Source organism: Vicugna pacos, chromosome 18 (genome assembly GCF_048564905.1).
Source record: "Vicugna pacos chromosome 18, VicPac4, whole genome shotgun sequence".
Classification (NCBI taxonomy): domain Eukaryota; kingdom Metazoa; phylum Chordata; class Mammalia; order Artiodactyla; family Camelidae; genus Vicugna; species Vicugna pacos.
The window spans coordinates 14,037,853-14,062,454 of NC_133004.1; the positions used below are offsets into that span (position 1 = coordinate 14,037,853).

Sequence of the window (24,602 nt, forward strand, 5' to 3'; positions counted from 1 at the left end):
CTCTGATGCGGTCAAACCCTTACCCGCAACTCGCACTGCTGCACTCAGTCCTCTGTAGGCAGCGGTGGCGCCTTGGAACTGTAATCCTGCCTGTTGAGGGGTTACAGGCTAGACCGCAGCAGCCCCGCAAAAAGGGACGGCACATATGACTTCTCATTCTCTGTGGGAATGATTGCAACTGGTTAAGGCCCTTGATTGATGTCTATTCTTTTCCTTCAGCGTTCACTATCAACCCTCTCCTAGAAGCTAATGACGACTTTCAGGAAGAAGAATATGTCGACTTCAGAAACAGCACTGATTACCCTGGGGGTCACAAGTAAGGTCAGGGTCACTGAAAGACGTGGGGGAACACTAACCCCAACCGCGCAGGGGGCTGTTCTGCCTTCAGTACTTGGGAGGCTCCGCTGCTGTCTGACTCAAGCCTGGTCTGGAAAGACAGCAGTGCAGTGGCGACCAGGCGACCCAAGCCAACAATTAACGCTCTGCTTCCACAAATACACAAGTCAGAGAAGCCAGGCTGCTACTTTCTCAGCTGCTGGCTCCACGTGGCATGTCCTCTCAGAGCCTTCTGCCAGCAGAGGGTCCAGCTCCCAGGAAGGACAGGTGACCCACGGAGAGTGAACAGCTAACATTCTATATGTGTGCCCAATCTTTTGGATCCCCCAAGAATCATCTAGAGACCATCCCAACTGGCTGAACTGATGCCCCTAGAGAGACGGCTGATGTCCTCATTTTGAGGCAAATAAGCCTATTCTGCCCCAGATTTCTCAGTCCCCACTCCGAGTTCAGAGACAGCCAAGTGTGAATGCACGTTAGCTGGCTAAGCACTTGCACTTTTCAGAGAGGGAATCTGGGGCCCAGACTGCACACAGAGGCCCAGCCTGCTGACACCAGATGGCGATGTTTACAATGGGTGCTGTCATTACTGTCACCACTGCGCCCTGCGCCTGGTCATGAGGCACCTCCCTTTGGGGTGCACTACGTGTGCCTCTATGTTAATCATCCCAAGAAGGGGATGCAGGGTGATGCTGAAGCCTCAGAAACTAAGGTCATCATGATGCTAACATCTGACGTTTAGGCCTTGCTGTGCACTAGGCTTTGGAATAAGCACTTTACACAACATGTAATCCTCTCTGCAAACCCATGGTTGTTAGTCTAATTGGAGAGGTGAGGACCCTTGGGCCTGGAGACGTGGACTAACTTGTCCGGGGACACACCCAGTAAGGCGAGGAGCCAGGATTCAAGGGGCCCCGGCAGCCTGGCTCCCGAGTCCACTCCACCAGACTGCGTCTTGAGATGGAATGTGGAACAGCACCAAAGCGATCCCCACTGACGCTCCATCCCCACGCCTGAGCAGAGAGAAGGCGGCATGTGAGAGTCAGGTTCTGAGGCTACTTCTGTTCTGAGAGTCTTGAAGAACATCACAAGATCCCTCGTGACCTTGTCACCAGTTCACCCACTGAGTCACTCATGCCTGCAGTGAGTGCCCCCAGGCATCTCCGGACAGCCCCGTGACAGCACAGGTGATGTGGGCGTCTCCAAGACACAGTGCTATGCCTTTGCAGGGGATGGGAAGCCCAGTGGAGGCAGGGGTGGTGTCTTTCCTGGGCACCAGTGGATCTCTGCTGAGGGAATGGATGAATGAATGAATGCAAAAAAGAAGGAAGCCATTCCACAGAGACCCAGGATGAAAAAAGTCCCTTCAAAAACAAAAGTACCTACAGGTAGCAAGGCATATCCCATAATCTAATCTATACGTTCATTTTGCACAAGTAATGAGATGTTGGCAGTTTCAGAATGAGTGTTCTCTTCCTCTACTTCCCCCAAAGAGAAACATTATCTGCTCTGCATTAGAATTACAGCAAGAATTATCCCCTAGCAGGAACCATATGATTTTAATGCACAGATGAATTTCAATTAGACATTTATCTAGCCATGCTGATGTGTTTTAAATTTAACCCTAAATTACAGACTTTTCAAATAACTCTGCTCTCCGCTCTGCTTCTCTCTCCTCAATTTTGGTTTGGTTTTGTGAAAGGTCTGCTGGTAAAATGAAGCAATACCAGTAACTTATCTACAAATTACGGGAAGGAGAAAGTAGGTTAAAAAAGACCAAGAAACTTAAAACAAGTATGATCAAACCACATCCGAGTTAGGCAGGAAACAATAGGAGACTGTTCTTGCTCAGAGGGAAGGAAGGTAAATCTTACCAGGACTATTGTCAAACAAGTCACAAATGAGATAAACCCTTCCCGAATTTCGACTGCAGTCATCACAACGGACTTCGATTTTGCACCCAGGGAAAGGCAAGAACCGAAAGTAGAAAGCTGACACTTTCACTGGGGCTGGCAATTCCGTCCACACTGAAAAGAACCTCATTTTCGTTCAGGCTTCCACATGAGCGGTTATGTGTCCATCACAATGGAGGCAGGAACTCATCCCAAGAGGAGGTCCTTGGGAAAAAGAACAGATCTCCTAAATGCTCCCTCTGATTGGAGGGTGTTCAACTAAAGCGAGTATCCTAAGCTGAGAGGTCACCAGGAACTTCCTGCAATTTGCTTTTGCTCTAATTGGAAACCCCATGTGTCAATGTCAATATCCGGCTCGTGACATTGTGCTAGAGTCTTGCAAGATGTCACCACTGGGGGAAAACTAGGGAAAGGGTGACGGATCTCTCTCTATTATTTCCTGCAACTGTACACCGATCAATTTCAATGGAAAAAGTCTGCAAACCCAAGCACCCCAACAATCTCTGGGTTCATCTCTTGGAACATCAAGTCTAACTTCAGCAGTAGGGCTCTTATGGGTAGACATTCTGCAATGAAGCCTTAGCAGCGATCTTGGGGTCTGGAAATCACGCGACAAAATGAAGTCCAAAAGGACCCACTACATTTCAACCTGTTAGTAACATAAATGTGGTGTGTTAGCAGCGGGCTGGGCAGGGACTGGGCAAATCTGACGGCTAACACATGCCTCACCCGAAGGGGGCGGCCTCTGAGAAGGTTCCCGCACAACCCAGACTGGATCTTCAAGACAATCCTGATGCTGGGACTTTTCTGTGAAACTTCCTACATTTTAAAGTTGGCAATTCGTAAAATTTTCTTTTAAACACTGTGAAGACCAAGTCAAACAGCTCTGAGGGCCAGACTGCCGTCTATCGTGCACTTAATGGGCGCTTTAAATATATTTTCTCCCCATCCTCACCACAGCCCTCCAGAGTGGGGCTTACACTCACTGTCTTCTAAATGGAGTGAAACGACTTGCCCCAGGCGACTCACCAGCTGGCAAGGTCCTCAGCAGCCCCCTGGGCCCCCCACCCCCACCCCCGCCCACTGATTCTGCTGACTCAGCATTCCATTACTTGCATTCATTCAGCAAAAGTGAGTTTAAGAAAGTTGCAAAGAAATATCTCCAGCTGCATAAACACTAAGTCAGCTCCACATTTTCTGGACTGTGTGTTGTCACAACATGGACCACCAGGGAAGTCTTTCCTGTAGAGCACTTGTTACCCCTGTCACCTTAGGTTAAATCCTCTCGCCAACACTACCCCTCCCCTTTGGAGCACTTACAAGACTTCAGATAGCACATTTGTTTGTGTATTTTAGCAATGTCTGTCTCTGCTGGACTGTAAAGCCCCAGTGTGACAGCGACCAGTTAGGATTTTGAATATCCCCAGACCTAGCACGATGCTCGATCCAGAAGGGATAGGCCGGACAGGGGCCATGAAAAGGCCCCATTCAATTCAGCTGAACTGACACCACCACCACCATCAAGGACAGAAGGTTTCCGGAAACCTTTTCAGAGGCTCTAATGTTCTCTTCAAAGAGCAAAGTGGTCCGGCCAAGACACTGTACGCTGGAAAAACCAGAAGGGCGGGAGACTCTTGTCATTGTGCTCCGTGCAGATCTGGCCTTTCACACTCCGGGCTCATACTCCACCACATGCTCAGATATGACAACAGAGCCAAAGGCCCCAGGGCAAGCCCTGTCCGCATACCGGTGTGCTGACTGCCTGAGAACCCGGCTGCAGAGACACAGCCCTCATGAAACAGCCTCTGTCTAGCTCATCTCATACCCATATATGGAACCCAGGCTGCAGCAGAGCCAACGACAGGTAAGACCTCTGATGAGAAGGAACCAGCAGCGAGGGCCTGCCAGGCGGTCGGTATGGTAAGGACACAGGTACAGAGGGAAAACACAGGCTACTCTGGGGGAAAAAGCAAGCTGGGCCAGTACCAAGGTGGCCTGGAGCTCAGCATGTGTGAACAGGATGGTAGGAGGGAAGGCAGGCAATGTAGACAAGGCCAAGCGGGGAAAACCTTGGGAGATGTCATCACACTGGTCCTTGGGGGTTTCTTTCTAGCAGAGCACAAAAGGCACAAATATGCACAAACCGCAAACAGACTCTGTTTAGGCCACAGCTGGGCGATCGTTTAACACTTGGGAGTATTTGCCTTCAGATGCAGCTTTCCAGGGGGGAGGGTATAGCTCGGTGGTAGCGCGCATGCCTAGCATGCATGAGGTCCTGGGTTCAATTCCCAGTAAGTACTTCCATTAGATAAATATATAAATAAACCTAATTACCTCTCCTCATAAATAAAAAAAATTAAAAAGATAAAATAAAAAAAGATGCAGCTTTCCAGCTTGTCCAGAAGCATGAGAGAACCTGGCACTACTGCATCCATACTCTTGCAGAACAACCTCAGGGTCAGGTGGAGCAGCAGCTGCTCAACAAGGGACACGTACACCCTCCAATTTGTCACAGTCCCCACTGCTCCCTACTGCTGTCTCACAGGGTCCCTGTCATTCGCAGGTGTTCCCTGTCCAGTCTCCATAAACATTTGTGCTGGAGGCAAAGCATTTTCTCATCCTGACCCAATAACAGTGTCTCACAGATATACAACCAGAGGCCCAGAATGGTCCAAACCCGTGTTCAATAACATATGATCAGTCAAGTCCACTCTTAGTGCTCGACCCCAGAACTTTCTGGGTATGCGTGTCAGTACTCTGATTAGGTTCTCTGAGTCCCAGACCAGCTTATGCATCATCAGTGCTGTGTAAGTAAAATGTTGATTTCTGGTTTTAGAGAAACACACATTAACAAAACGAACCATGGCTTCTTATCAGGGTCTAGAAATGGTCCTAACACTAATGACTTACGCAGCTTCTCTGCACATCCTGTTCAGGCTTAGCGTATGTCTCAGACAGATCACCGTTCAGAATGACTTCAGCTAACGAGTTCACCAGGGGTGCGTGATGTATAATTAGGAAGACCTGGTAAGAAAAAGAAAAACAGAATTTGTGTTACAGTGTGCAGACTTTCAACCTCTTCCTCCTCAGTCTGAAACCACTAGGCAGGGCTCCCTAAGTCCCATGTTTAAGCGGCAATCCCTGTGATGCAAAATCCAAAGAATGGGTCTCGTTTGGGAGAAACTGGTTACGCTTTTCTCCTTCTAGGGCTGGGCCCTCCTTCACTCAAGACTGCTGCCTGTTTGGCTGGCTGCTCTTCAGCGGAAGGAAGTGAATTAAAGCGAGACTGTCCCTCACGGCTGGATGAAGCCAAATCCGGCTGCAGCGGAGCAATGTGGGAAAGGAGCGCCAAACCCGCACGCTCCTTCCTCTCCACAGGCATGTCAGTGTCAAATTCGATTACGATAAGACCAGGAGGCCCCAGCCCAATACTTAAATTATGTGGAAAAGAGGGCCAGCGAGTCTTGTTCCAATCAAGGACTTGGCAGAGGTTCGGCCATGCAGAGATCCCATCCCTGGAGTGAGTGCTGACCCTCACAGTGGGTTTCAGCACACCAGAATTCCAGGGCTGTGTCGGGAGACGTGGAAACTGTGGGGAGGAAAAGCCACACGAGCCAGCACAAGAGTTGTGCCAGGATGCAAAATCAGAAGGCGCGGGGCTGTCTGGGACGGCCCTGCCACCCAACCCTGTTGCCCAACGTTCAGAGGAGTGGCTTGAGGAATCAGGGTATCCGAAACTGCCTTGCAGGGCTGGCTCAGACACACCTGCCGGTTTGTTTTAAACTGTGAAGGCAACACCGGTACCGCAGCGCAAGCTGGGATGTATCTACCGTCTGTCTATAAGAGGGTGTGTGTGCACGTTTGTGATTGCTTATGTATATGTGGAACAGGGTTTCTGAACCTTGGCACGACTGTCGGGCGATTCTTCTTTGCTATGGGGGGCTGTCGTGTGCACTGTAAGCTATTTGGCAGCGACTCTGGCCTCCACCCACTAGATGCCAGTCACACCCCCTCCCCAAGTCTTGACAACCAGAAATGTCTTCAGACAATGCCAAACATCCCCGGGGGGAGGAGGGGGTGAAGTTGCTGCCAGGTGAGAGCCCCTGGCAGGGAACAGCTCTGGAAGGACGTGGGAAAACCCTGTTAACCATGGTTGTCTCCAGGGACAGAAATCAGGAGACTGAGTAAAAGCAGAAAGGCAGCTTGGTTTTCACCTGTTCAAACTTTGTAACTTAAAATATAGACGTATATTAAAAGTATATTCTAAAAAAAGAAAGTAAAGGCAGAAACTAAAACACTGGCTGCCCCTGAGGAGTGGGACTGGGTGCCTGGGGGCCAGGGGTAAGAAGATTTTCCCTAAATGTTGTATTATACTGTTTGAATAGGGTGATATACTGTTCAGAACTATAAATACAATTCAGATTTAAGGTACAGGCAGAATAACCAAATGTAGTACCTACTTAAAAAAAAAAAGGACACCTGTTTAAAAACACTGGGGAGACACTGACTATCGTAGGCTGCACAGTATGATCAGAGGAGTCCACGTGCTCGGGGCTGTGGCCGGCATTCAGATGCTAGTGACCATGAGGATGAGCGGATTCAGGCCACACACACTCAGTGGGCACCTACTAAGGCCCGCCTGACAAAGGCTGTTGTGGACATGCATGGTGTTCGTTCCTTCCTGGGTCCGGACAGATGAGTGGGGGAGACCAGTCACTGCAGGGTACGTGGAGCCGTGCGCAGGCCAGACTTGAAAAGCTGGGCCGGCCTGCCCCTATTACACCCTTGTTGGGAGTGGTAGCTTAGTTTCAGCTGGACAGCATCCCCCGTCACAGCGAATTAACATGGATGCTTCTAAAATCATTTGCAAGGATGTTCTGATGTAGAGCTCAAGGACTGGGATTTATACCTGATTCGAGGTTTTCACACATTTAGGCAACGTTCTGACAAAGCTATGTGGAAATGCGGTGGGACAAGAGCTCTACTCTCAAGCTGAGGGACACCCATGACAATGCTTTTTGTGAGAGACTGAAACAAGTAATTAGGTGCCTGAGCCCCTGGCCCTTCACTAGGAAAACAGGAGAAATAAGGGTTCTCAGGGGAAAAGTGTGGCCTGACCCCCTGCTCCTCGGCAGGGTCCTGAGGGTGCTTGCCACGGGATTCCTGTGGGTGCAGACCTGGCCCGCTCAGCCCTGCCAGACTCCCAGAATCCCGAGCAGGAGAAGCTGGCAGATTTGTAACAAGGCGGCGGAAACAGCTGCCGGGAGGGGCTGGGGTTTGCACAGAGCCCCGTAGCACAGAGGGGCATTCAGAAGGAGTCGACACCGGCGCACAGCTCCGGGCAAACAGAGTCCCCAGAACGAGACTCCGGGAGTAACAGGGAGCTGGCCACGTGCAGATCCCGGCTGGCCGGGCCCGCTGAAAAGAGGCTGGGTCTGCACCTCTCTTCTCAGACCAACTGGAGTCAGACCCACCTCAAACTCGAAACGGCCCAGGGACCCGGTGAGAAGGATGTTCTCTCAGCAAAGCAAATAAATACCTGGGCCACTGCAGAAGTGGGAACAGAGCTCTGGTCAAACATCGGACTACTTGACAGTCTAATGAGATGGCCTGAGAGTCTGGACTGCTTGTAATAAAAATATTTTTAAAGTTATGTAACTGGGTCACCATGGAGTTTTTCCCTTCTTGTAAATATTACATAATTACGAGAAGGAAACACACTTGTTTAAGAGGGGCAGGCAGACAAATTGGCTCAAGACACAAATCTGGGAACTGAGGCTGCCACAAGATACCTTCCAGAAGGTAATCTGGGAACTAGAACCCTGACAATAGCCTTAAAAAACGGCCTCATTAGGGGAAGTTTGTTAAACCAAAATTGCTGTGTGTGTACACATATTGGGTCCCACAGTTTGGGGCTTATTTCAAAATGGCCAGGAATAGGACCCACACAGCCCACATTTCAAGGGTCTTTGGAACACTCCTTGGTTGTTTTGGAAACCTCGGTCTCCACAGTACACGTGCCAGGGTTGATTTATTTTTCATTTCTCCTTAAATTTCCAAGTACTACCATGAAGCAGATACACAGCACCTCTACTTAATGTCAGGAAAATAGAATCCCCTTTCATTTTTGTTATTTTATTTCAAGATGGGGGACCCAGAGAGAGAAGATGGGGCCATGTGGCCTGGGAAACTTCTGAAAGGCAGGAGCCCTCCAGGGACCCCCGACGTGTGGGGACATCAGCAAATGATCAAACGCACCTGCGACAGAAGGTAGAGAGAAACCGGCAGGCTGATTTTCGGTCGTTCTCCTCCCTAGGGAAGGTTGGGGGAAGGAGAGAGAAGTTTGGGTTACACATGTGAGCAGCACAAGATAAACGAAGCCAAATGCCATCTGTCTGAAGGGGAGGCACCCAGTACCCCGACTTCCTCCAAGACCTTGAGGCTCTTCTTTGCTGGTGGCAAAGTCTACCCTGCAAAATAAACTCGCAACCTAACCCTATCCACCACCATTTGCAAGGCCGCTGTCCTTCCACCTGAGAAACCTTTCACCATTAGTTATGGATGAGAGGCTGGACCCAGGAGAAGAACGAGCTCCTTAAATGACCAAGAATGTAAAGTGCCCCCAGCTGGGGCACCGAGAGCCCAAAGCCCAGCAGGTGAGGCCCCGGAGGCCCGCTCTCAGGAAGGAGCTTTCAGAACAGCGAGGCGCAGGGACAGGCTGGGTGCTCTGGCCTCAGAGAAGCCCCTCACCTGTACAGGCTTCAGTGGCTCCATCTCACCCCAACCCCGGGAGGGTCTTCAGGACCCTCGTTGTGCTCAGGAGGTTACTGCCTTGTCCGAGGTGGAGAATGAGGAAAGGGAAGAGGCAGGATTTGAACAAGGTCTGAAAACTCCAATTCCCATGCTTTCTCTCTGCCTATAGATCTCGTTAGGGTTGCAATTTTCTTCATTCACTAATTTTTAGCAAGAATCCCCGTGTTCCATCACCAGAAGGAAAGCTATATTCCCTTGGGACACAGGTGTGGAGGCTGAAGCCCTTGCAGTGTAACCAGCTGGCTCTGTGCTGCCTCCCGTCAAGGGCTCTGGCCCTTAACTCTGGGCGGTACTGGTCTTCTCTCCCTGAAGTGGCACTTCTCCTGGGGGACCTGAGACCACCCTTTGAATCAGCCAGGGGCCACTCCAGACCCACTGAGCCAGAATCTCTGAGAGGAGGGAGGAGGTCCGAGGATGTGCACCTCAACAGGCGCTATCTGCCCAGGGGCTTCTGAGCCCGTGACTGTGGCCAGGCGCTATCCGGACTCTTCTCCTAAGTGCACTCCGTCCCTTCCCGTCCGTTCTGTGCCAGTTTTGTGGCTGGCTGGATCTTCTCCAAATCAATTAACTCTGGCAACTATCCGAAAAAGTTACCAGGGATGAGAACACCCCAAGAGAAGGACGCACAGAAACCAAGAACTTAAATTTGTAAAGGTTTCCTGTTTCCTTCTGATGTCAGTAATCAGACACACACACTCATACACACTGTCCCCCCACCCCAACCCCCGCCTCCCCCCTTCCCTCTCCCTCTGTCTCTTTCTCCCACCCTCTCCCTCTACCCCCTCGCAGGAAATAAAAGGAAAGGAAAACCAGTGTGCTCTGAAAGGCACTTCCCTCAGGCTCAAAGCCTTGGAACCTTGCAAAGCCCAGGCCTATTCAGGGTGACTGCTCTTCCCCTTCTGAAGACGGCCCTGAGCCCACAGGCGCCAGGCCCCCGGACCCACCTTATCCTGGTTCTCCAGTGAGCACACGTAGAGAGGCAGGAAGAGCCGATTGAGCAGGTGATCCGTGAGCACATCGTTGAGGAACTCGCAGTCGATGATCAGGATGTCATTGAGATAGTGCAGGTGGTCCAGGTGCTCCGCCACCAGGTCACTCAGTTTCCCCCGATTCCGGTGCCTGCAAGAGAGATGCCGGCCTCAGACCAGACGCCAAAGCTCAGAGCCGAGGATTGGTGGCCCGAGACCCAGGTTGCTGGCGGTGCTTCACTCGCACAGCAAATATTTGAGCTAGTCTTGAGAGATACCTATCCTGGTCCTTCCACTGGATTACAGAAAGAGAAAACAGCCAGGTCCACTGCAATAGATTTTAGGGGACTCAGGAGTCCCCACCTTCTGGAGCCCTGAGCACAACTCACACCACCACCACAGCCTGAAAGAAAATGGGTAAACAAAGAAAAACCCAGCGAAGCTCTTAGCAAGCCATTTCACACAAGAGCAGCCACTAACCAAAGTGGCAAGATCCCCTGGCTCTGAAGATAAGCAGCATTAACGGAACAATAAATTCTCGCTGATTAAAATGCTCCTGAGGAGCTCTGAAGGCAGCAGCAGGCCTCAGCAGCCCTTCTGAGCCACTGGCCCCGACCACATGGGGCGTTCAACACAAGGACGTGACCTCCCACTCCTGGCCCCGGGAGGCCCCCGCCTCCTTCCCGGGAAGCAGCAGGCACGCTGGTCACGGCCCACGAGTGGACCAGCGTCAAGCTCACCAAGGACGACACCCTAAAACAGCAGATGGGACCCTTCCACCCCCTCAAAGCGGCATCCTTCACAAAGAGCCACCTAGCTAGGGTAGGATGTTTTGTTAGCATGGTGATTATTACTCAAGTAACAGTCATTTTAGAAAGCAAAATTAATGAAGAAAATAAAAGCAAAAAGAAATCAAAGTCTCCTGCAGTCCCACCACCAATAGCTAATATTTGGGGACTTGGGACCCTATGGTCCGTTTTTCACATTTCCGTGTCTGCCTACAGTCACATCTAAACGGCTGGTGTTACGTATCTATCCAGCTAATCACACATGCTTTAAAATAAAGTAAGGGCAGGATCAACTCTGCTTCTTTTACTTAATTTTGGATAATTATTCCTTCTTACACTTGTAAGTATTTACAGCAAATACACGTTGTGAAGCCTAACAGTATAATGGGGATCTATGAACCCACCACCCATGAGATCTTATGTATAACGTTCTGCCTCCTTCTCCCTACTTAATAAGATACTGTGTTCATTTTCCTTTAGCAGAATATTTCATGCACTTCACTTTCTAAACCTGTAGTTTAAAAAATACCTAAGTAATATATGCAGATAAATTTAAGAACCAAATAGCACTGACAAGCTGATAATAAAATACGGCAGCTCCTGGCCGAGCCTCCCCGACCCCTGCCCACTCTCCAGAGGAAGCAGTTTTTAACTCTTTTAGCTGTTTCTGTGGATAGTTCCTCCCATATTTCTCTAAAATCTGTGAGGACCTCTGTTTCGCAATCGAGCCATTTTACGTATCACATAATGACCTTCTGTCACGACAGAATTCTTTGTGTGCCCTCTGTCCCCCACAGTCATCAGCGATTGGTGTGGACATTGTAATCATTCACTGCAGAGCCACACAGAGGATTAGGAGTTCGCTTCCTCCCTTGTGTAACTTTTTGCCCTTCCTGGAGTTGTGTCTCTGCATGTTTCGTATCCATGACTGTTCATATCTATGCGGGTCTCTATTTTCCCACATGCTCTGCAGATCTGTCATCCCCCTTGCCCTGCTTCCTTCCCAACACAGGAGCTCACATGCTCTCTCTCTCACCCCCGCCTCCGAGGAGACCTCCTTTCCAGGTCCCTTTATCATCCTGACCCCATCTAGGGGTGCCTCCTCTCACCAGACCTGTGCAAAGCTGTCACTCCGCAGCAGCGGTTCTCAGCTGATACAATTTTCCCTTGAGAGAGACATTTTTGGTTTTCATAGTTGGAAAGGAGGTGCTAACTGGCATCTAGTGGGTGGAGACCAGGGAGGCTGCCAGACACCCTACAAAGCACAGCACAGTCCTACAACACAGAATTACTCAGCTCAAAAGATCAACAGTGCCAACTTGGAGAAACCCTGCTCTGGATCCCATTCATCACCATCTCAATCTTTTTATCTTTTTAAAATAAATTTACTGAGATACAATTTATAAATCAGAAACTTCTCTCAAAGTATACAATTTAATGTTTTTAGTATATTCACAGAGCTGTCCAACCATCATCACAATTAATTTTAGAACATTTTTATCCCCTCCCCTCAAAAAACAGCCCTATAGTCTTAGGCAGTCACTTCCCCCACACGCCCCATCCACCCAGCCCTAGGAAACCACTAATCTGCTATTTCTAAGCATTTGCCTATTCTGGGCATTTCCTATAAATGGAGTCATACAATACGTGGTCCCTTGCATCTGGTGTCTTTCACTGAGCATAATGCTTTCAAGGTTCATCCGTGGTTTAGTATGCGTCAGCATTTTGTTCCTTTTTTCTGCCGAATACTACTCCACTGCACGTAAATACATTTTGTTTATCCCGTCACCAGTGAAAGACCATCTTCATCTTTCTGTAAGCTGCCTAGCACCCTATCTACGGCCATAGTGAACTCACTTTCCTGATTCCCCTCCGAGAGGTTTCTGAGTTGTTTCCAACTTTGCGCTGTTAGGAAAAGTGGAAAGGTGGGTGGAACCTTTCAGAGCAGGGAAGTCCATATTCCACCTACACGCAGGTGAGTAAGCTTTGTTCTACTGCCTGCTTTTGCTCAATGGAAACACAATTCTCCTAGAAGCACTCTATTTAATAAGCGCCCTGGGAGGCCACTTACTCCTCATCCGTCTGCACACAGTTGTCGAGCTCGATCACGTGGCTCCCGATGAACCAGACCAAATTGGAGAAGTAAGGGACAGCAGTTTTGTCTCTGATATAGTGCAGCATGGCCTGGTTATCCACTGAGAAAATTCACAAAAGAAGAGGGGAAAAAAAAGTCAAGCTACCAAAAATAACTTGGGGGAGATTAAAAAAAAAAAACAAACCACAATGAAAAAGCCCTCTACAATGAATCTTTTCTGTCTTTCCTGGAAATACTTAAAAATGGATACTTTATTCAGAAAACTATACTCATCGAGGCAGTTCTTACGCTATTTTTACAATTAATGAGAACAATCAGTTGGGCTAAACATTAATAGTGCCTTAGAAAGCCCACTTGTCAGCAGTACGTTTAGCTAGGCTACAGTGAAAACTGGACCATTCTCAAGCAAGTTTCCTGTATTTACATGTACGGGTAAGTTAAGAAAGCAGAAAACCAGAAGTTATTAACTTACATGACACTGGAATAAGGAACACAGGAATCGTCATTGAAGGAAAGGCAAAAACAGACAACAGTTAGCGGGGTTAGGAACTGGGAGGGTGGGACAGCTGCTCAGAGGGGCAGAGGAATCTAAACGGAGAGACACTGGTTAGAAGAGGACAGAACCGGGGAACAGGAGGCGGCAGGACTGGGCTCAGACTGGGTTGCAAACTCAGGAGCCTGCGGGCTGGACAGTGGCTCCAGGAGTGAAGCTGGCAGGCCCAGCAGGTTATCTGGGGAGCATGGGCCTCAACCCCAAAGGGGGCAGCTGCTTCTCAGCGCCAGCTCACCACTGCCCTGCAGGGCTGTGGGCCCACAACAGTCACACCTACACTTCCAAGTCAGAAATCCAGACTGTCACCCAAGAGCTCCCAAGTTTTAAATACTGGCAACTATATATATATTTTCAACTATATATATTTTTCAACTATATATATTTAGATAAAAATCTAAGCCAATTAAAACCTGTCTGAAAGCTGAATTTGGCCCTCAGGCCCTCAGTTTGTGACCCCTCGACTGGGCCCCCTAGGTTCTTAGAAAGGCTCCTCAGTTTAAGGCAATCCCAGAACCAGACTGGAGTGAGTCCACGAGGAGCTGCCTAGCACCCCCACCACCACCAATTAGGGGGCATCTCAAGTAACAACATGGTAACTTGTGAAGGTCAAATCATTTGGCCCCTGAGAAAACCGGGTCCCAGCTTCAGCGTGATGACCACATGGGAAACAGGCAGAGGGGCCATCGGAAGGCAACTCCAGGTCAGGAAACTTGCGTCCAGCCAGCCTTTGTGCCAGTGCGGGCAGGGAGCCACAGGAGGGCTTTCTCCCGGAGGCAATGATCCGGGCAATAAGCACTCTCGAGAGAAAGGAGGAATCTGTTGTTGGGCTTCGCAGCCCGCTGAGAATACAATATTGCCCCCTGCTGGTGGTGAAATGTAATGGTTTTAAATATTACAGATAACATGCCCCCCTGGCTTGTACAGAAGTATATTTAACAGGCCAAAAGGCAAAAATGTACATCTCCCATTTCAAAGATAGCTTTGCCTTATCTAATTATCACATGGCCACTCTGAGTCCCACGTGAGCCTCTCTTAGGACATCACGACTTCTGTGTGTCAGCGCTGAGTAAGACTTTAACATGCAGAACTAAGCGTGCACTGAGAAGGCAGTGGAACAAAAATTCATGTAAGAGGGTAGCTAAATGTCCGATGATGACAAGCTTTCATGAGACATGCAACCCAAGCTATGATAAATGAGCCTCTTGTTACCATCAAATGAGACCTGTCTGTGGGGACTCATGAGCGCAACCATCAGCTGTCTAGTTAGGAGCCCGATGAGGCAGGAGCTCATACAGAAACGTACCTTTGTAGACGTTTAAAGTTATGGTTCTTACAGCAATCCTAACCATGCTTTCGGGGTGATTGAAAAACTTGATGGCTTCTGTGTACAGGGCGAAGTCATTAGTGTGCTAAAACACAAGTAGTATCAAAAAAGTTAGAGACCCAGAATGCAGGCCTGCCTCCACCCCAGCTTTCTGCACCCTGTCCGAGCCCTCAGTAAAAGCCAAAGCCAAACAAACAAAAAACAACAAAAATGGTACCCATGTGAACCTTAAGCTAGTGGTTCATTCCCATTGGGGAATGTGGGAAGGGACAGGAAGGCGAGACCATGGAAGAAACAGAGGCAGATCCACGCAACGCCAGGTCTGGCTTCATGATCTGTTCTTCCACTTCTTAGCTGTGTGATGTGATCTTTCTAAGCCTTTGTTTCTTCATCTGTAAGGTGAGGACAGTAATTCCCACTTCACAGTTGCTAATATTAAACGAGATTATTCCGGGTACAGTGCATACCCTGGCACCTGACACCCAGCCCTCGGCAGTAATGCTTATTCTGGCGATTAGCTGCTGCTTCAACTAATAAAAGGCCAGTGCAAAGTGTGACTACATTCAGAATCTTTCAGCTACTATATATTTCTCTATTTGGAAACACTAAAAGTGTAAACATTATCATGGAGGCAGAGAGACTTGGGAATCTTCTGCCATTAAAAAGGGGTCATCGGGAAAGATCAAAATAGTTCAGAACCCCCACTGACGGAGCCTGGAGGGAAAAGCACACAGGATCCGGGCTGGAGCACACAGGGGCGTGCTCTGCTGCCCTCTTCTGGCCAGTTTTCCCACACAGCTTGGATCAGACTGGAGGGCACCCCCAGGCAGTGAGGGTGTGGGGAAGAGGGAACCTGTGACTCCACGAGGTGACACCTGTCTAACAAGGGCAGCGCCACTCTGAGCACTAGAAGCAGGTGAACACGTAACAAGCGGTGGCTATTGCACTGGCCCACCTCCCACCACTCCTCGGGTGACCAGCAGGATGTTCTTCCAGAAGCATCACTCTGGCCCCAGAACCCAGGGTTCTGCCCTCCCCACTAGATACACAGAAGCCCAGTGGCACTTGAGTGGAGGGAGAAGCTGCCCCCTATTCTGGTCTGGGTTTCATCTCACCTGGAGAGCCTCTGGGAGGAGAATGCAAACAGCATCCCTCTGGGCTCTGGGCACATTCAATGCACACCTACTATGTGCCAGGCTAGTATTTCTTCCCTTTGAGACCATCTCTTCCCCACTTCAAATCTAAACAAAGAAAATCAAGGTGCAGGATGCTGTTACCACATCTTGTGGGAACAGCTGGATGAATTTTGCAGAAACTCAGAGGAAATGTTTGTGACTATGGTCTGACTTCAAACACAGGCTGTGCATGTGACCACCGATCAGAAGACACCTGTCATGCAAACAACACCTGGCTGTGTGGCAAGTGGCCTCTAAGACGGCCTAACGCCCCTCGCCTCCTCTACTTGCCCTGAGTCAGGGCTGGCCTGTGCGGCCTAAAGTGCATGGTGGAAGCGGTGCTGTGCGGCTTCTGAGGCTGGGTCAGGAAAGGCGGTACAGATTTCTCGGGATCAGTCATTCCAGGGGGAGCCAGCTGCTGTGCCATGAGGACCCTCAAGCAGCCCCCTGGGGAAGCCCATGGAACCAAGGCCTCCTGCCAATGGCTAGCACCAAATGGTCAGCCATGAGTGAGCCACCTTGGAAGCAGATCCTCCAAACTTAATTCAGCCTTCAGGTGACTGCAGCCTCATGAGAGACCAAGCCAGAACTACCCCACCAGGCTGCTCCCAAATTCCAGACCCACTGTGAGAGAAATGTGACAGAATTCTGCCCAGGGAGACTGAAGAGGAAGTCTGCTGGGGGGCTTCCGGGAAAGAAGATTTTGGGGAAGTTAGGAAGGGACACAAGAAGGGACATCATCTCATCAGACATTTTGGCAATGGCATTTGAGTATGTGACATTTGGAGCTGCTGCAGCCATCCTGGGCCCATGAGGAGTTGGGCCTGAGGACAGATGTCAACTGCATGGTCAGCAGAGCAGAAGACAGAAAAGCTTGGGTTGCTGATGAAGTGGTTGAGCCATGGGATAAGCCAGCCTCAGGACAGCCAACATCTGTACTGTTTGGTGAGATAAATTGACTTAATTGTTTAAGCTTCTCTTAATTGTGAGAACAATAGCAATTTATTTATTTAAACTGCTAGTAATTCTCCCAAGGAATATCAGGATTTTAGCTTATAAGGAACAGCAATGGCCATAATTTTAGGGAGCCAGGTACATACTAGTTACTTTGACGACATCATCTCATTTAACCCAATCCCTGAAAAACCCTTCAAGGTAGAAACTATCATCCCCATTTCTCAGATGAGGAAACCAAGGCTTAGAGGACTGGAACTTCTCTAAGGCCACATAGCAGAGAATTGGCAAAGCTGGGCTTGACCTGAGTTCCTGTTTTCCCAATAGAGCAACACGACTCAAGTTATTTCTGGGCACTTCTCCCAAACAAGAGTATAGTGATCTCAAGTAGCACAAATTGAATTTTACATTAAAAATAGAGAAGGTAATTTGTTAAATAAAAAAAAAATTTAAAGCATGAGAAGGTCAAACAGTGTTGGTATGAAAATCAGGAAACAGTGAATGCACAAGGGCTTTGTAAACAGACACAAGGCCACCAGGACCAAAGGCACTGCTCTGATCAGAGAGCTTTCCACCCAAGTGTGTGCTTCTGGCAGTTACTTACCTCGTTGTAAAAGAAGTGGACAGTGTGGTTGTTGAGTTTTAATGAGAGCGTTTTCAGGAACGATATATAATAAGCCATAATCTCCTCGTCAGAAAAGTCAAATTTATGGACGATGATAGAATTTACATAGTTATTAGAGAGCAAATAATCTAGAGGGAGAGGAAAAAAGAAAACAGATGGGTTAATTATTCACGCTGGAGGAAAGACAAGCACAGAAAGTCGGGGAACAAGCTGATAACCACGTGAATGTTCCTGAACCAGGCAAGCTCACAGCGAGCAGCTTAACCTTTAACCAGCAAAGAAATCAGCCATCACGAGAAGTCACTAGAAAGTTCAAGAGCAATGCCAGGGAAAGCCCGGGCCACCCCTCCCTCCCACACCAGAGAAAAGAACGCTGGAGCATTTTCTTTCATTGCTCGCAAAGTTCGGCAGAGCCAGGGGTGGGGCAGACGAGCTGGTATGTGGGCATTTGACAGACTACCCGCGGGTGAGGGTAGGCAGCGCTCTATCTTATAAAAAGCTGCCCCATCTTGCCACAAAGGGCTACCCATGGTTTTTTCTCCCTACAAGGTAACATGTTTTCACAAAGGCCATGTGAGGCTGCCCCTCCACTACCTGCCCAGTGCCGGGCCGACTGCTGTATGTTATAATTCACTGTCATGATACTGCAGAGTAGGCCTCCTTCCCATTTTGCAGGTGAGTAAAAAAATGCTCGGGTTGATTAATAAGCCCGAGGACACAGAGACAGTAAGTCAGAGATGGAATCAAATTCAAGTTCTATGTCCTATGTTAATACCATGTGCTAATGGAGGCCACTAATGAAAACTGGGTGACGAGGGCCTGGGGGCACTGAGGCCACTGGGGAACGGCCACCCTCACTCAGCTCCCAGGCTTGTCCTCCGCAGAAGTGCAGGCCCAGCCTGGCGAGAACATCCAACTGGGCAAGGGAAGCTGGAAAACACAGGTCTCAGATTTTCAAGTGTCGGCCACCAGATCAACTGGTTTTGAAAGCTGTGCTAACCAGTAAAAACAGGTCTACAGACCAGCTGCAGCCCATGGGCCTGCTGTTGGCAACCTTGGCATTGGGCCCCTGCTAGACATGTTACCCCGAGTCCTCACCAAGCACCGTGAAGCAGGCACTGTCTGTCCCTCGGGCTGCTGGCATGTAAGCTCTGCACCATCCCAGCTGCCTCCCCACAAACAGTTAAGGCCGGACATCCCACCTGCACGCTGGGCAGAAACGGGGAGGCAGGAGAGCAGAGTGGTTCAGAGCCTCGCTACTCAGAGTCTGGTCCTTGGACAAGAGCTTGCCAGACACGGGGACTCTTGGGCCCCAGCCCTGACGGCCCACCTGCTCAGATCTCTTGGTGGGCCCAGCGCCTTGTGTTAAGAAGCACTGCAGGACTTCCGGTCGGGCTCCTATTTCAGAGGTGCTGGGTCCAAAGGTAGACTTGGATCCTCGCTGCCTCTGCCACTTCCGAGCCGGGTGGCCTTGGGCAGGCCACTCACCCTCCCCACCCCCCAGCTTCTGGATCTGAAAACAGGAAGGACAAGACCTTCCTCATGGGGCACTGGGAGGACTGGAGGAGGGAAGGCAGGAAAAACGCTGAGGGCAGTGCAGGGCGCGGAGGAAGCACTCCGTTTTCTTCTCACTATAATCTGGAGATTCCTAATCTCCATCACCAGCCCTCCAGTCACAAGGCCAGATCACAGCTGCTCTCGGGCAAATCACAAATAAACAAACCATTAAGTTATTTGGTACCTAACTTAGGCCAATCGAAGGATTACTGAAAAGGCTGGAGTCACCAAACACAACACGAAGAGCCATCCAGGGACACGGGGACCCCTGCTGGGTCCTCCTCAGAACATATTCTCAGAGGGGCTTTGCAGGTAGGACGTGAAGTCTGGAGTTTTCCAAATCTCCTGACTGTAACAATTCCTCATGAAAATCCTGGGGCCTGCTCCAAGACAGGAGGCAGCAGGTCTGGGGTGGAGTCCTAAGAATTTTAACGTGTTTGTTTATATTTGGGGGGGTGATTAAGTTAATTTATTTTAATTTTTTTAATGGCGGTATTGGGGATTGAACCCAGGATCTCACGCATGTTAAGCACCACTGAGCTATACCCTCTCCTCCAGTAAGAATTTTAATGTGTTTAAAAACAAGGCCTCACACATATCACCAGTCTTAAGTATACAGCACATGTATATAAATCTTAAGAACACGTACCTACATACTTGGTGTCCAGCTCACAAATCTCAGGTGTCCAGCTTGATGAATGTTTGTGAACATATACCCCACGTAGACACCACCCAGATCAGACACAGGACATTGCCAGCTCCCCAAAAGGTCCCTCACACCCCTGGCCCATCCACATCCTCTCTCCAGAGACAGGCCCTAGCCTGGCTTCCAGCACCATAGACTCGTTCTGCCTGCTCCTGAACTTCCCAAGCATGGAATCGTGCTGCAAGCCCACACCTGGTGCCTGGCTTCTCTCACTCATGACCAGGTCCGCGTTACCCACGCTGCTGCATGTGTGCGGAATAGCGCTCCTTTTTTTTTTCCTTTCTGCTATACAGAATTCTATTCTTTGTACAGTCCACAGTCTGCCTGAACTTGTAACAAGTAGCCAGCTGATGCTGATGCCTCGAGCGCTTCTTTTCATTCTGGCACTCTGGCTGGGGTTGGTTGGGGACAGATGCGTTGGTAGGAGAAGGGACTGTCAGCCCCGCTGTGACTGATCCGTGCCTTCTGGGCCACCAGAGGCACAGATGCCTATGCCAGCAGCTTCAGATGAGCCACCGCGGGCCCCTTGGCTGCACTCGAGCCGAAAGAGCCACGCGCTCCCAGCGGGGACTTTTCCAGGGCCCCCACGACGTGACTCTGTGGGCGGCGGGGCCACCTTGGAGGCAGCAGAGGTGCCTCTATTATTCCACTGGGGTTTTTCTACTGCCCCCTCACTGTGTGGCCAACTTTCTGTGGTGTCCCTTCATAATAAACCCAGGAGTCTACAAGTAATCTCAGTCTCTTGCGCCTTCTGTCACTTAGATCACCAAACCCAACAGGCAACAGGTGCGCTTGTGAAATGGCTGCTTGTCATAGTGAAAATCCGGAAACCACCTAGACGCCCATGGTCACATTAAGTAAGTTATGGCCCAGGAAGATGCAGCTCTTAAACCAAACAAGGTAGGGATGCATGAGCGGACAATATGAAAACCTCAGATACACGAGTCAGTTGGAAAAATTAAAGCAAAGAGCAAAACGGTACATGTCCACTGAACTGTGAGGGTGAGACTCCGCAGAACTTTTGCTTTCTATAGTTTGGTCATGTTTGACATTTTGTTGTCGTATTATAATGAGGACATTTCCTTTCTATAATTAGACAATAAAAATAAAACCAAAGTCACCTATCCTTCTCCCTCCCCATGCATCCAAGTTCTGTAAAGACGGAGTAACTTCTGCTGCTTTTGCAGGGCTTATAAAAGTGCTCTGGTGAATTCCCCTGAAGGCCAGCAACATCTGCCTGGGTTTCTCATAGCACAGCACCCTTTTTGGTCCTAGTACAAGAAAGGCCATGTGATCCAGAAACCCCGGTATTTTCCATTGTCCCAACCCTCCTCTTCAATCCAGTAGCCTTGGGGTTAGCTGGGTTACCGGAGAACAGACATTTGTGGGAACAATGAATTTAATAATAAAACCAACTCTACTGGACACTTCCATCTGCCAGGCCCCATACGACACTCTGCACACATGCTGTCACACTTAATTCTCAGAGCACTCTATCCACCAGGTACTAGTATGATCTCCACTTCACAGATGCAGAAACTGCAGCTTGGAGAGTTCACCCCCCGGAACACGTGGGGAACATGTGGTAGAACCAGGCCCTGGGACCTGGCTGGCTCTGAGTCCATGGCCTGCACCACTGAGCTGCGTCTTCCCCTCTTGGAGTTTTCAGAAACCGCATGCAATTCACATCCAGGGTAACAAAAGCTGTTAACAAGGGAAACCACTTAGGGAGAGTGAGTCAACTCATTTGTCAACTCGCACTCATGGGGAAGCACGTCAAGGAGTCTCCTGGGACAGCAGCACCACCCAGTGGCGTTTTCCGGGACAGCAGCACCACCTAGTGGCCGCTTCCTGGGACAGCAGCGCCATCTAGTGGTCCAGAGCCACCAGTCAGCAGCTCTTCCCTACCTCTCCCTCCTCCCCCGTCCTCCTCAGGAGGAATGCCACCATCTCCACCTCTTTCCACCCACCAGAAACTTTTCTCAGACCCATCTTGGGGACCTAGAGCCTGCCTGTGACACAGACATCTGGTCACCTGTCATCACTTCCCTGCTTCTTGTGGGCAGGGCCTGGGGCTGGGTGCAGTCATCTTGGAATAATAAAGCCAGGTAGGGGTCAAGCATAGATTAGGAGTTAAACCAGGGTTTCCCACCCTCAGCACCGCTGACATTTTGGGCGAAATACTCCTTGACTGTGGGGCTGCCCTGCGTGTTGTACAATGTCAAGCAGCGTCCCTGGCCTCTACTCACTCGATGCCAGTAGCTCCTGGCCCCCATGACCACAGCCAGCAATGTCTCCAGACCTGACAAATGTCCCCCGAGAGCACAGTCACACGGGTGGTCGCTGAGCTAACTCACCTGGGCTGCAACCCCTTCTCAGTTCTGGCCTCGCCAGAGCTGTCACCTGGGGCCAGCGACTCACAATCCGGGTATTAAATGAGGACACTGATGCCAGCTGCCTCTCAGGGTGGTTGTTTCAGAGCAAGAGCCCCGGGCTAAGTGGGGGCAGGGAGTCGGCTCTGAGTCATGCCCTCTCCAGTTAGGCAGTGGGACTGAAACGGGCAGGGCAGGTGCCACGGCCAGGCCCTTGCAGGCTCCGTGGCCAAGTTCTCACTCACCCTCCGATGCCAATGCTTATTCTGTTGGCTGATGATTTAGCGACCCCAGCTCTTCAGGAACAGGTTATAAAGAACTGCAAATACCCCCAGAAGCACTCAGCAGAGGGGTGCCCTCTCTCAGCCCTTTACAGCACCCTACCACGCAGGGATAAAAACGGCGTTAGGGACGGAACTGTGCACCCCCAAAATTCATATGCTGAAGCCCGAAACCCCAATGTGGCTATTTTTGGAGATGGGGCCTTGGAGGAGGTCATTAACGTTAAATGGGGTCATAGGGTGGGGCCTTGATCTGAGAGGACTGGTGTCCTGACAAGAAAAGGAAGAAACACCAGAAATCACTCCACGTGCACAGAGGAGAGGCCACGGGAGGGCACAACGAGAAGACGGCCATCTGCAGGCCAGGGAGGGAGGCCTCACTAGCAACCAACCCTGATGGCACCTTGATCTTGCACTGCCAGCCACCAGAACTGTGAGGAAGTAAGCTTCTGCTGCCTACGCCGCCCAGGCTGGGGTGTTTTGTTACAGCAGCCCAAACGCACCGAGACACACAGTAAGCACAGACACTGGAAAAGCAACTCGAAAAGCAACACGAAAATCACGGCAAACATCATGCTTAGAGGTGTGGAGCCAAGTGTCGGGACTGTCCTTACAAAGTGAGGTCTCGTGACTGATGTTCTCAAAGAGGATATTCAAGGTCTGCAGCAGCTGAACGCACACATAGCGGCCTGACTTCTGCCGCAGGATGTTCAGGAAGAAAACAAACATGTTCTTCTCCAGGAAGAAGCTGGGAAGAGAACGGGAAAGCGTCAGTGGTCTGCTTCCCCACGTGGAAACACACGCCGTCCCCGGGCTGCACCCACGGTGCACGTGTGCGCCCCGACAGTCATGTCCGCAGGGCAGCCAGTCCCACCACCCGTGCGGCCTCGGCTTCCACGCTACCCGGCTCCCGCGATGCCATCTTCCCTCAAGAAAAACGCAGCCTTTCAGACTCCCTTCCCAGAATGAGAGAACAGTGCTGATCCTGGGAGGCAGTGAACTGCTGGGTTTCTGATAGAAGGAGAAAACTCCTTCCTGACTAAATGATTACCCAGTAATCTAGCTACGCGTATAAACCTAACATCAGCATTTTCCTTTGAATATTTCATAAGCTGAGTTTTCCTACTAAACCTCTTTCCTCTGCTTTCATATCTTTAAGTGTTCACCAACAACTTGGGAACCAGAATAATTTCCTGCAAAGGGGCAAGATTATGCTGGACATGAAAAGAGCCTGGGTTTCCAAGTTGTCAAGCTTGTAGTGTCCACATCTAGGGAAGGAAAGAGAGCAGGGAGGAGACAGAAGGTGCTGACGTGGGGATGGGAGCCCAGCCAGTCCTCAAGTCCGCTCCGCCTTTCTTGCCCTGGCCGGGACATCTGTCTGCAGACAGCCTGGGGGCACTGACTTTTGGGGGCATGCCTTGGCTCTTTTAGTCTTGAAAAGGAGACCCCCTAATGCTTTTCTTTAAAGGGGGAAAATGATGTTTCTAGTTATGTGTTCTCTGTATTCAAGCTAAGACCAGAGAACCTCATCTGGGATACTCAGGGCCAATACCAGCAGTCCTGTGGGTCTGCTGGTTGACAGTCTGGGGTGTCTCTCATCCCTCTGCTGTCACTGCCACGGTGGCAGGATCGTGGGCCAGGTGCTCTCTCAGTGCTGTATACTTTCTGTCTGAATCCATGAAAGAAAGGGTAAATGAATGAATAAATATGACCTAAAAAAGACCCCCAAAATCTTTTCCAGCTCTGATTCTTGGGAGCCTGTATGCCTACAAATGTCATCCGTGTTGATCCCTAGAATATTTCTATCATTTGACCCATTTTATCTTCCTTTGCTTTAGGTTGTATAAATCAGTGACTCCCAAGTACCACCCAAAAAGCTCACTGCAGCCCAATGACCAGCTTGGGAACTTGTTAAGACCCTTGTACCTAGATCTTGCCAAGGGATAGATTCCATTGGTCTAGTGTGAAATCCAGGAGCCTGGATTTTTAGAATTGCCTAGGGGAATGAGGGACTCCTTGGAAAAGTGGCCAATTCTAGGGCTGGGGCAGGGAGAATACAAGATAAGCCTGGAGCACCTTACAGGAGCAGAAAGGAAGGAAGTGCTCAAAAACCCAAAAGGATGGGGGCGTTGTCAAAGGGAC

At 49.9% G+C, this 24,602-nt stretch overlaps 1 protein-coding gene across 8 annotated transcripts in view; it reads right to left on the bottom strand.

Annotated features, from left to right (window-relative positions):
* The window catches only part of CLEC16A (C-type lectin domain containing 16A), a 195,423-nt gene that overhangs the window by 157,338 nt on the left and 13,483 nt on the right, over positions 1-24,602 (bottom strand). For all 8 annotated transcript variants that reach the window (XM_072942207.1, XM_072942203.1, XM_072942205.1 and 5 more), the window contains exons 3-9: positions 23,075-23,208; positions 17,524-17,672; positions 14,770-14,875; positions 12,890-13,013; positions 10,007-10,181; positions 8,508-8,561; positions 5,160-5,273 (exon numbers count right to left, since the gene is read on the bottom strand). In XM_072942207.1, the coding sequence (XP_072798308.1) occupies positions 5,160-5,273; positions 8,508-8,561; positions 10,007-10,181; positions 12,890-13,013; positions 14,770-14,875; positions 17,524-17,672; positions 23,075-23,208 (856 nt within the window). The remainder of the gene's footprint in view (positions 1-5,159; positions 5,274-8,507; positions 8,562-10,006; positions 10,182-12,889; positions 13,014-14,769; positions 14,876-17,523; positions 17,673-23,074; positions 23,209-24,602) is intronic.